Below are 13,330 nucleotides of genomic sequence, written 5' to 3' on the forward strand. Positions count from 1 at the left end.
GTTTCATTTGGCATGAGGGTGAGTAGATGATGACAGAATTTTCATTTTTGGGTGAACTATTCCTTTAACACCCCCAGCCTCCCCACTGCTGCTACTCAGTAATCTTAAACTTACATATTTTGTTTAACATTTTTACTCCAACTGGACAGTGAGGGACAGACGGGGGTCCACCTCGTATTTCCCCATAAACCGTCAGTGTGTAGCGGCAGATGACAAAGGCTTAGCGTGGTAATCCTCTTGTCCACCATCTGGCCGCTCCTCTAAAATTAAACCTCCAAACCAGGGCACTTGCAACAGATGCTAACATCTGTAAATATACAGGTGCTTCATTAAGGCAAGATACACGTGGAGCACAGCTGCCAGGCAGTGTCCAAATCTCTCAGATCATATTCACGTTATGGGCGCGTATGATTCATACGCCCAGTTATATAATGTGTATTGGAAATGCTGCAGATGGGAGGGATAAAGAGGGCAATAATGGATGAGATTGGGAAAAGCTTCAGCATACGGAGATCTGCCATTACTGGGGATAAAAGTTGCCCTCTGTCAGTCATTTTCAGATTGATGACTAATATTGGGTTGGGGTCCAAGGTTTTTACTGCTTAATTTAGATTTGACTGTGTGTGTGTGTGTGTGTGTGTGTGTGTGTGTGTGACAGAGAGGGACTTTAGATAAGTTCAGAGTCATAAGTCAGAACTTGTTAACCCAGCCTCGTTGTTGTTGTTGTCGTTGTTGTTGTTGTGTGTAGTTACAGCTCTCCCACACTGACCCACAATACCTTCAGAGACCCTTCTCTGCCCTTGTAAGCGCTTCCTTTTGCATAATCCAAGACAGACTTAAGTTTCATATATAGGCTGTATATATAGGCTTATACAAATAGGCTTACATATAGGCTTTCACCTGTACAGTACAGTTATCAATTCACATTTTGATTGGTTTATAGGTTGTATACTTCTTGAGCAAGTCAATCGGTATTTTTATTCTTTTATCAATATATATTTTCTACCTTTTCGCTTTTCATTTTCAATATTTTTTTATTGCTGTTTAACCAAAATGGCTGTCAACCTCCACTATAAACATAGCAAAAGCCCATGGTTTCTGCATTTATTTTAGAGAACAGAGCAAGTTTCTGACTGGCTGCAAGCCGGTACGTTGCATGAGTGTGTCACTGAACGTCAAAGACTATTTTTATACCTGTGAATAGAGGAAGCGCACGTGACCACACCTCTAAATCAACATTGTTAACACACACCTTGCTGAACCTGAGGCGAATGTGCACTCACATGACACCTACTTTTAAGCTGCAAATGACACATACCAGGGAGCTTTCTCACAAAATTTGACAGTGCTTTGCTATAAACACGTACCGTAAAATGTCATGCTCAACCAATATGAGCTGAAAATATGAAGTAGCCTTCTGCGTCATACAGATCACCGAAAAACTCGAGATCAAACGATGTGGGTCCCCTCCCACGGGACAGATCGGTGGTAGTTGTGTGTTTTGAGGTGTAGTGATTGACGGGTCACTGGGTTCACCAGGGAAAGTGGACTGCAAAGGCCAAAAGAGGCTTCTTGGCTAAGAGCATCAGTGGTCCACAAATGCGACTCAGGCTTGTCTTGGTCGGAGAGCTGCCAAGGAGTGCGGGCATGGGAAGCTTAGGCCAGTGGGACTTGACACATGTGACTAAACGAATTGAGGTGGTTAATACGCTTTAAAAAACCCAGCAACAGGAGCCAAATGTGTTACTGGTTGGGGTTCTTACAAACAAAGAAACACTTATGTGTAACAAAGATTATGGGCCCTAAAAACTGAAAGATCAGGCAGAAGAAGAAAGGATGTTTGAATGTCCCAGGCTGTCTAAAGAGATTCCCAGTGTGTTCCCAGTTGAGTAAATGGCCCAAAGAAGTACATCCTGTCATAAAGTCTCTGATATAACTGTAATCCTGGAGAGGCACTGGCTTTACCTCACATATACACTGTCATGTGTGTTTGAGGTGCGATTACACCGCCTTGTGTGAAACATGATATCTTCTTTTCCATGTGCGCTTTTCAGCCACAACCGGAGTGAAAGCGGTGTGGCAGAAGATGTCTGCGGAGCGAGGGGATGCGTCACTGGATTAGCGCCTGAGAATCTGCTCCAGCGTCTCGCACTGAGCCGCTGAGACGCCTCCAGAAGGGCACGACACTCGCCGCTCGCTTCCCTCCCCAAAGCCTTCCACATGAGCCAGCCAAGCCTTACCGCCCCACCAGGATGAAGAAGGAAAAGAAAACGCATATTTTACTGTTTCTCATCTTGGTGCACTTCACCTTGGGTAGGGTCCGCTCTCTTTTCTTTCTGTCTTTGTGTGGTTCAGACTTCTTGCTGGTGTGTTGCCTTCACATTATCTGGTTAATCCTCTAACACACAGAGGGCATGCCCATCTTATTAGACTGTTCATGCTGCTTGTGCTTTAGATAGGAATGTGTGATGATGTGCTTTTTGTTGTGATAGTGTTAACTTAATTCCAAAATAAATGCAATATTTAACCTCCGTCCTCCTCCCCCCTGCTTTCGGCTCCTGCCCTTTTAGCAAGTGAGTGCAACAAATATCTGTTAATTGTGTGAAGATTTCCTCTAAAAATAGAATTAGACTGTATGCCTGTATGTCTGTATGATTTCTGTATGATTTTCAGGGTTATACAGTATATAAAGTAGCATGTTGAATTGGTTATGCCATATACTATGACTTCTGTTCTGTTCAAATAACATGGGGCATGTTTATCTGTTTCTCCAAAAAGGGCAATCAGACTATGCTCCATATTTTTATGATAATGGCCCCAGCAGTACAAATGGGAATATGGCCTTGTTCAGCATCTCCGAGGATACACCAGTTGGTAAGTCTGACATGCAGTTTAATGGTGATTGTAACAATCGATTCAGTTATTAAGATCTATTTTAGGGGCTAGAACATTAACTTCAGTGTAGTTTAAATGTATTTATTTAAGTGCAAAAGTGCAGTGATGAAATGATCACATTGTTATCGAGGCTCAGGCTGATCACTGTAATACCTTATGGATTGTGACGTACAACCAGACTTACGGGAAGACAACAGTATGGGGAGTGGCTCATCTTACCTGATTATCACACATGTTGTTCATACGGAACAATGGATTTGTTCAATCAGTACAGCAATGAAATAAAGGCATTTAAACTCCTTGTCTACATAATTAAAACAAACACAGACATTTAATGTTTTTCCTGTATTTGATGGACAACAGTTTGAGTTATTGTCATTCTCTGTCAATGTTTCCATGCAGGGACACAGATATACACTCTTAACGGCACAGACCCAGAGGGGGACTCTGTGCGATATGGCCTGACTTTTGAAAAGGGGTCCAGAGAATATTTTAAAGTGGACCCCAAATCAGGAAACGTGACTCTCGTTCAGGAGCTTGACAGAGAGGTGAGTCTGCCACTGAGATTCTACCACTGTGGAACAAAATCACCTGTCGCCATTCCGCCTCAAAGTGACAATTTCCTCTTTTTATAGAAACAAGATGAAATCTCGGTGCGTGTGAGCATAACGGACGGTCCCAATAAAGTGAGTTTATATATCCATCATGTGTTTTGTTCCAAAATGAGATGTCTGCCATTTGAAAGAAATTACACTACTCTTACAAAATGACTGATAGCAAACAATGAAAACAAAACTTGTTACTTTTTAAAGGACAGCAGATAACTTAAGTCTGCAGTTGACAAAATGGTAACGCTTACAGAGTGAATCCTAACATTTTGAATGATGATCTTCAGGATGTATTTTCCAAAAAGGACATAGTGTTTTGGAAATCAACTCAAATATTTGTTTGAAATCTGCATGCATATTCATTTTACATTACACAACCATACAAGTTCATTTGTGGCTGAGACATTGTCTCTTGTCCCTGTTTTCAGGTTGTTGAGACAGTAAGAGTGTTTATCACTGATGCCAACGATGAGCGACCTGAATTTCAAAACTTGCCTTTCATCATTGATATCCCAGAGGTTTGTAAAATAAAGAAATTTGCTAACACCATAGTGTATTGATGGATGATGCACTTGTGATGCACATGCTGTTAGTTCACTGCTGGAGGTCTCGCCACACCATCACCATCTTGTAAACCTGTCAGTAGAGTCAAACATTGGTTTAAAGGTTGAAAACTCCTTCTGATTCCTATGTTTTTTTTCTTTCCCAGGACACGGCTCCAGGCAGCAGCATCTACAGAGTCCAAGCGGTGGATAAAGATATGGGCTCTGGAGGCAGCGTCTCATACTTCCTACTGGTAACACAATATTATTGATAGGCAACAACACAGCATCATCCAGCACAGTAACACTGTCTACTGGCTTGGTATGGCCTAGAGTTCAGGCTGAGACCGGCGGCTGCGCTGACACCATGCGAGCGCCGCTGCCATGTGGAGGGAGGAAAAGGGCATCGGAGTGATGGAACAGTGTGCGGAGGGAAAGATTAATCTCGTACGGGAGAGCAGTCTGGAAATGGTGTTACTTTAGTGGATTAAATTTCAATTACATTTTGAGCAAGGCATTGAAGGCTTAGCGGGAGCTTAGGGTCGCTCCGGGCCGACAACTGACAGCACGGTAGCTGTCATTGTTCACGTGTCAACAGTGAGACACGACCACCCCGCCGCAGGGCCAGAGGTGTGGGGAAAGTGTCAAGGTTGAAGTGAGAGGCGAGGCGAGGGAAAAACAGCCTCTGTAAAATACTCACTCTAAGCGATTAGTTTCATAGCGCTAAATTAAGTAGATACCAAACACCTGTGTGTCCTCCATTACTCTAATCACTGCTGACTGTGTGTTTTTTTTTTTTACACAGAGCTCACCGCCTGCCAAGTTCACCATCGATGGGCACAGTGGAGTCCTCAGGATCAAACCTGGGGAGACTTTGGACTACGAGACAACGCCCGCGCACTTTGTGACGGTGGTTGCGAAGGTGAGAGGGCGGTGGTGTGAATGCTTTTCTGATATACAGGGCAAAGATCCTCTCTGGAGGTCTAACCGTGTGTTCACACTGCGAGCAGCTTGGCTGAAGTGTCGCTCTATTCTGGCAGACTGTGGGCGGGGCCAGAGACCTCGACTGCGTCTGTGTGGCGGTCTGCAGCTACAAAGTTTCGAACAGGCAAATTATGCGTTTGTCACTGCTTTGGTATTACCTCTCATAACATTACATTGTTTTGATGAGTTAGCATAGCTAGTAAGCGCTAACCCTAACCCTCGCATTATTAAAAAAATAAATAAATAAATAAAATGACTTCAGAACTTCAACTCCAACAATGGATGCAGCCGTTCTCCAATCATCATTTTAGAGGCTTTTTCTTCCTGAGTCTTTCCCATAAAAGTTGTAGAAAACTGGGAAGCTTTCAATGGCTGTGTCCATGTTGCACCTGCCAGGTGGAACTATTGTTCATGAAACAAAGCCACATTGGTAGGGAAACAAGGAAGTACGGAAATCTGATTGGCTGTTGAAGGCCAATGACCAAGTTCAGCTATGGCTAACCTTTCTCAGTTGACGAGCTTGTTGACCGTCAACACATTGTCCGAGTTTCCCTGGTCGCTCACATGGAAGTAATGTATTATCAGTCGCTCAGCTCTATAGGACATCAGTGGACTTCTGCTGACTAATTATTGATCGCAGTGTGAGCCATAATATGATAGAGAGGTGGAAGGAGAGGGCTAGTTCCTCTCCAGCTTCAGCCCTGACTACCTGTGGAATAACACACAGTATATATACAGTCCCTCAAAAACTGCTGTAAAAATTGCTCTATCTTGATTTCTTTACTATTTCTGATATTAGATGAGTAGGCCTACATGTTGCGTAGTAAGACAGTGGGTACAGCCAGAGAAAGTGTTTAGGCCCCCATAAATGTTGTTAATAATGATGGGAATGAGTTGATCCCAAACTAGAAGTGAATCACTTTGGTAAAGAGATTGGAACATTTCTCTCTCCTCAGAAAGTCAGTGTAAAAAATGTCTCAGCATATCCCGCTCTCCCTGAAGCGTTATAACATGATTAGCATAGACAGCAATGATATTTAAATGAAATTACACATTCCGATGTTTCTAATTATATTTAATTTGTCATGCTAGATTACTGGTAAATGTGGATAACAAGAGGTTTGCATTAGTTTTAAATGGAGACGGTCACCATCATAACAAAGTGGAACATTATATTAAAACATACTGCATCATTCACTAGTCAGGCTATAGCTCAAATGAACAGATGTGCCTAATGAAATCATTTCAAACCATGGACCATTTTGCAAATGTGAGGATTTAGTGCCATCATTACATCATCTTTTTTTTTATTTTTTATTTTTTTTTAATAATATTATCTAGCTAGTTACCAGTTTGAAATCCCCATCTTCTGCCAAACCACTTCAAGCTAGTCAGCTGGTTACTCTGATCCTAAAAATAACTAATTTCTCTTATTATTTTAGTGAGATGGCATAACACTCCATTGCAGTTACTATTACAGTATAAAACAAAGTGTAACTGTCCCCTCTCCCTCTGTTTCTTTTCTCAGGATGGCGGTGGCAAGTACAAGGAGAAGCACCAGGTCTTGACCTCCACAGCCACCATAACAATCAATGTAGTTGATGCCCAAGACACACCTCCCTCCTTCATAGGAACCCCTTACTTTGGCTACATCTACGAGGTCTCAGTCCCTGTAAGTCTGTCTCCGTTCTCTCCATATCAACATGCTGCGTTTTTTCAGTGCAGCTGATTGCATGTTATTGCTTTTGTCTACATGAATATGTAAATATTTGAATATGTTGTCATTTTTATTTCTAGGGTTCTGAAATATTCACAGTGTATGCTAAAGATGGAGATCAAGGCAATCCTAACGTCATATATTATTCTATTATCAACGGTAAGCACAATAAAACACTATTTTCAAAATAAGAATTAAATGCCATTTTGAACTATCTTTTGTTCCAATTAAACGTAATTGTAACCTGTTTTATGGTACTTGCAGGTGTTTTTTCAAACTAATTGAACACTTTTCTGTTTTCCTGTTTCAGGTAGCGATGGTGTCTTTGACATAAATAGCACAAGCGGCTGCATCAGCCTGACAACTTATCCAGTCCATCTGAAAAATGAATTATATGAAATTAAAGTCAAGGTAACAGTTGCTCTTTGGGTCTTGGGAACTACAAAGTCATCTCATAGTATAAGTAGATCTTATGATCATTGCTGAATGTGTGAATCTAATTTGAAACCCAGGCATCGGAGATAGGCCCAAATGACCAGCTGTTGGACTACAGCGTTACCATGGTAACAGTCCGCGTGGTGGATCTCAACAACCACCCTCCAACCTTCTACGGAGAGAACGGACCACAGAGCAAGTTTGAGGTCACCATGTATGAGCACCCACCTGCAGGGGAGATCCTCAGAGGCTTTAAGATCACTGTCAACGACTCGGACCAGGTAGGACAATTACTCATATTTCATATTCCTGTCACTGATCTCCATACACCATCATTTCTCAGGTCCTATGAGTCTGTACACTTATCATACTTCACAAAGCATTCATTCAGTTTGGCCTTAATCACACAGTAAAACAACAATATTCTGTCTAAAAATGATGCTCTAATATTCAAAATGGAAGAATTACGATAGACTACAATACACTACAAATGCCTCTGGGTACAACATTGCATAAATGTCTGCTAACCAGCCTCCACAAGCATTGTTATGTCTAGTTATGTAATACCCATTTGAAATAAAAATGTTGGACAATAAACTGAATTCAAAATAAAATGTTAGTCATTATGTCATCATGTCCATTAGCCCTCCTGCCTGAATGCTTCATGTAACATTATCTGCCAGACAGACTTTTTCCCTTTTAGACCAGCCAAGCCTTGCTCAAGTCATTATCTTGCATCTGACCTCGCCAGAAATACCTATGAAATCAAAGGTGTATTTGATTTCATAGGTATTTCTGGTGAGGTGCACTTTTGGATTCATTCTTTGTTTTTTACTAATTCATGTTAATTTATAGACTGGATGTGTGTTCTTTACAGGGAGCGAATGCTAAATTCAAACTGAGGCTAGTGGGGCCGAGCCGGGTGCTGCGGGTGGTTCCTCAGACCGTCCTCAATGAAGCACAGGTCACCATCATTGTGGAAGACACATCTGGCATCGACTACGAAAAGGGAGCAACCTTAACTTTCAAGGTCAGACTTTGTATTTGGTCTGGCCTCTTTGCGGTTATTAGCCGAGAATATTATTTTTACCCTCTACCGCTATTTATTACTATCAGTAATCATTTCTGTTCTGATTGAAATGGCACAATCACAATTTTCATTTGTGTTTCTGCAGCTGCTGGCAGTGGAGATCGACACACCTGAGAGGTTCAGTGCAACAGCTGACATCGTGATTAACCTCCTGGACACAAATGACAACATCCCCAAATTCACATCAGAGTATTACATCGCCAGGGTCCCAGAGAACTCCCCTGGAGGCTCTAACGTTGTGTCCGTAACCGTGAGTCCATCAAGATTAAACTCTGCTTTAACCCCACCGAAATATGATTATATAATCCACCAATCCCCCAATAGATGCATATTACTGGGTGCAGTTCATTAGATGAAAGCAGGTTGTTGCCAGACAACAAAGCTCAATGTTCCCCGGCGCTTGTGCTTTTGTTGTCGCCAGTTATGAAATTCACATGACACTCTGGCATATGCTCTCTGTTATGCCTCAAGGGGTATTTGGAAAATACTGGCACATTTCTGACTTCCATTACAATTTATGTACCATGCAACCAGGCTATATTTGTGTTGTTTTCCAAGCGAAGCACTGAGGAGTAAAAAGCTTAATTTCCCTCAAGGTTAATCGTATTGGCCGATGGCTCATTCCCTGCTCTTTCTCACCCCAGGGACAGACTTATAGTAGACAGACCCTGCTGGGTCAAAACCCCCCAACCTATTGTACATGAGCTTAAGACTCTAGTGGGTTATCCTAATCAGCTCCAATCATCTAAATGGACAGCCTTCAGCTACCTTGGCTGAGGGGTTTTGTCGCCCACCCTGACGACAGTATTGTTGTATGATTATTGCTCCATGCAGTTCTACTAAAATAGTTATCAGGTTGGTAAATAATGCTGTTTAGAAAGTGTCCAATTTTGGAATGTGCGCTGCAAGTATTGGCCCTCTAATCTCTGTCCGTTTTTCCACAGGCAAATGATCCAGATTCAGGGCCTTGGGGCGAGGTCAAATACACGATTTATGGATCAGGATCAGATTTGTAAGTAGCGCCCTACACTCCTGCCAGTTTAGGTTCAGTCAGATCAGATGCTTAACTCGTGCGTTACCATGACTGATCTAAATGCATTTCATGGGCTAAAAAGTCACTTTTATGTAGATGACTCCAAGGAAGGGAACTGATTTTCAGAGTAGATCCAGCTCTGGGTCGCAGGTAAACTCAGTTAACAACAGACCAGTCTTTTCTCATCTCAGTTTGTCTCTTTAATGGGAGAGGTACGCAGGAAACCAGTATGATTGGTCCAGCCTGTGCTCCTCTGCTGCACAAACAGCTTACTCTAAGATGGCAGCAAGATGCTGGCTAATCTCCTAATTGGATTGGAGGGTAAAAAATAGACAGCCTGGCCTGTCTCACATAGGGAGAGCCAATTAACATGCAATGTGACAGCTGGAGCCACGGAGACGGCAGCTTTGAAAAGCAAGGCAGCATGCAGTAAATGGAAAGTGCAAATTTATGCTTGTCTCCAGGCAGGGAGTTGAGTTAATTGTGTGAAAGTTATCAGTTCCAAGGCAACTTGTTAATTTTCACAGAGAAAAGGTAGAAAAAGATGGTAGAAAATGGCTGAATAGGAGCCATGTACTCACAGTGATAAACAAGAAAAAGCCTGACCTTTTCTGATTTCTCAGAAATCTATTTAACTTTTGTTATCCATTAACATAATCTAAATATATTTCTTCCTAATTGCGGTTATCCCACCATGACTTTTAATCAAAGACCAACTTATGAAACATCAGTATCTTTTTATTTAGACATTTAGAAATAGTCAGGATGTGATGTAAATATCTCTTGCCGAGTGCCTGTATAGAAACCAGGCTCACTGGGGCAGACAATACAATAAAATGAACAATTGTTGTTTTTACTAACACGCTCTCTATTTGGGACCGCAGATTTGCGATCCACCCGTCATCGGGCATCATCTACACGCAGCCCTGGGCCACGCTGGACGCAGAGGTCAGGTCCAAGTACAACTTCTATGTCAAGGCCGAGGACTCAGAGGGAAAGTACAGCTTGGCTGAAGTCTTTGTCACCATCCTCGACCTGAACGACCATCCGCCAGAGTTCGACAACAAACTCCTGGAGAAGACCATGATTATTGGTGCACCTGTCAAAGTAGAGGTACATTATGTGGTCTCCCCCCCCCAACAACTCAAAATCTAATTATAAATCAATAAACACTGTAGGTGTAATATGTTTATTCAGTGTAATGGCTTGGGAGTTCATGTGATCATTGGTATCAGGTAAAGGGGCAAATATACTGAAATTGTTAGCAGTTGCGTATCTTATTCTGGTCTAGTCAAGTCTCAAAGGGCTTTACATAGCATCATATACATGTCATACACCATACTACATCATACATATACATACTACATCATATACTACATCATATTCACACCTGTTTTGCTGTCTACAGGCGGTGGATGAAGACGCAGAGTCTCCCAACAACGTCATTGAGTACTCCATCATGACAGCCGACCCCGACAACGCCTTCGACATCAACGCCGAGACGGGGGAGATCAAGCTGAAGCCTTACATCAAGTCCATGGCGATCGTGCAGAACATCACCAAGCAGAAGGACTGCAAGTGGTCTCTGGTGGTCCAGGCCCGGGACAGAGGCTCCCCGTCCTTCAGCACGACAGCCGTGGTCAATATCGATATCACTGAGGCGGTAAGACCCCCCTACCTGCGCTGACTTATCTCAGCATGCTTTGCAGCGCTGTAACTATGCCGAGCCTGCATCGTAGGCAGCATGGGCTGTAGATTCAAGCTATTTTACCACTTGATAATATTCTTTTCATGCTATGCACCTGCAGCTGAGAATCCTTGTTTCAACCTGTCACTCATATTTCATTCACCGCATCTTTAAGATTTTCAGTCATTTACATTAACCCATATTCATGTAATATATGTTTGCACCGTTTATTAGTTTCTTCACCCTATGTTTTTTTTTTTGGTGTTGTTTCTCTGTTGTGTATTGTGCTTTCAGATCAAAGCTCGAATTATTGCGTACTTCATGGGCCTCAGCAAGCGTCCCCTGACTGTTTTTGGAATTTGTCTCAGCATTGTCGTTTCCCTCATTTTATTAACGATCTGTATATCCACAGTCATCTACTGCGATGCAGTGAAAAAGTCCCGAATCAACCCCGAGAGTAATTACATTAAAGTCGTCCGCAGGGTCAAGTGAGGAATATTTATACTGTAACTGCAGCTATACTTCAAAATACATTCACAAACTTTACAAAAATATATTTATTTTTTTACTGGTTTTCTATTGTCTGTAAAAGAGTACTGGAGCGCATTTTAAGGAATTATATTACAATATAACAAAAAGTTTAGATATATTATTTTTTATTTACCATGCCCAATATTAAAAATGTTATCTTTTTGATTGGAAAATATTCAATAATAATATAGTAGTAATATATATAGTTTTCTAATACTAATTATATTCATAATATTATTACACCACCACAACACCATCATTGCTCATCTAAATTTTATTTTATTTTATTTTTTTTCTACCTGAAAGCATGACTATTGGCTGTTTAAGTGGTTTAAGTGACTAAGATGGAGCGGTCTACTTGGGATTGAAACCCATATTTGCTCAACTAATCTCCATTTTTCACACAAATGTGTATTGCACTTGGTCTCGGTAACTACCATCACAGCACAACATCACATCAAGTTAATCCTTGTGCAGCCCATAGAGCACATGCCAAAGAGAAATCCTAATGCACCGCACTGCCAGACGCATTCCCAACAACTAGTGTTGTGCGTAGTTCTTAACTTTGCATCAGCAGTCCCATAGGACAGAGGCGAATGGATGATTGAGTGTGTGTGTGTGGAAACATCACGTTGTTAGTAGACATGTTGTCTGGGCCTCCTCTGTCAGTGCTTTGCTCATCCATCTCTCATGCTTGCATGCTTTGGACAAATGGTGACTTAACGCTTGAATTCAGTCCCTTGGACTTGATTAAAACAATTGTATTTGTGCTCTTTTACAGACTCCTCTCAAGGGGCCTATGGCGGCCTTTTTAATGAAAACTAGGGAAAATCCTATGAAAGCTCTAGGCATGGTCACTGGTATCATTAGCATGTTGGTAGGAGTGACTGTCTTGATCTCTACGGCTATGTACTTGCGCAACACAAAGTCAAACAGGATCATGCCGGTGCGGCGCATCATTCGGAGGCGACCCAGGGACCCCGAGCCCTGGAACCTCAAGATGCCCCTCTTCAAAGGCGACAACCCTGCAGATAAGTTCATCGTTGGCAATCCGGAGAAGATGTCCGAACGGAGCATCAGCAGCCCCCGACAGAAGCCTCCACCCCCCTGCCTGCCCCCTCCGCCCCCCTGTAACACCCGGCCCACAGAGAGGCCCCGGGCGGTGCCCACCATCTCTGGTGCGCTGGCATTGAGAAGCTCCAAGAAATCGAAACCCAGCCGCCGCAAAGAGGGGAACATCAGCTCCGCCTTGGTGTCAGAGCTTAAAATGAAGCTGGAGCAGAAAATCATTGAGAACAACCAAGGCTATTACTAACTCTGTCTGACAAACTTTTTTGTTCTTCAAGACTTGTGGACAATTGGATCTCATGACGGTTCTACTGCTCTTAGTTCATCTGCTGTCTGAGAGGCTTCACCTGAACCTATGATGATCTGCTGGGTTGGCCTACCTTTAAATTATCATGGGTAATTTAAAATGAGGGGGTACCACAGAAGGGGATACAAACAGTTGTGTTTCAATACTGGATATTGCACAAGTGAACTGCATTGCAACCTTGACTGATACGGCTTAGCCAATCAGAGGAAAGAACTTGAGTCTGCCAGTGGTATCCTCCTAGAAAATTCACCACACTGCCATCTTGAGGAGGATTACATCATGTTAACAACAGTAAGAACCACTACTGTAAATTGCCTGGGGGAGAGGATTACTAAGAATTACTGTGTATACATGTTGCTGTTATTTCCTGAAAAGTGTAATGCTGAAGACCCTGTAATGTTTTCAAGAACACAACTAGGACTGCATCCTATAT

General features: G+C 42.3%; 1 protein-coding gene across 3 annotated transcripts; it reads left to right on the forward strand.

Moving 5' to 3' along the window:
- Positions 1-2,252: 2,252 nt before the first annotated feature.
- LOC139918508 (cadherin-related family member 1a) lies at positions 2,253-12,837 on the forward strand. 3 transcript variants are annotated; one of them, XM_071907920.2, is made up of 18 exons: positions 2,253-2,313; positions 2,571-2,573; positions 2,779-2,874; positions 3,298-3,443; positions 3,531-3,581; positions 3,932-4,021; positions 4,213-4,299; positions 4,851-4,967; positions 6,558-6,701; positions 6,827-6,905; positions 7,057-7,157; positions 7,259-7,462; positions 8,059-8,211; positions 8,357-8,521; positions 9,216-9,283; positions 10,189-10,417; positions 10,713-10,967; positions 12,304-12,837. In XM_071907920.2, exons 1-18 carry the CDS (start codon positions 2,253-2,255, stop codon positions 12,835-12,837), a joined length of 2,583 nt encoding a protein of 860 aa, XP_071764021.1. The 3 variants fall into 3 exon arrangements, with proteins under 3 accessions (XP_071764021.1, XP_071764020.1, XP_071764022.1); XM_071907919.2 differs by lacking the exon at positions 2,571-2,573 and having other exon boundaries at positions 2,253-2,322; XM_071907921.2 differs by lacking the exon at positions 2,571-2,573.
- The last annotated feature ends 493 nt before the right edge of the window (positions 12,838-13,330 follow it).

Source organism: Centroberyx gerrardi, chromosome 20, assembly GCF_048128805.1.
Source record: "Centroberyx gerrardi isolate f3 chromosome 20, fCenGer3.hap1.cur.20231027, whole genome shotgun sequence".
Lineage (NCBI taxonomy): Eukaryota > Metazoa > Chordata > Actinopteri > Beryciformes > Berycidae > Centroberyx > Centroberyx gerrardi.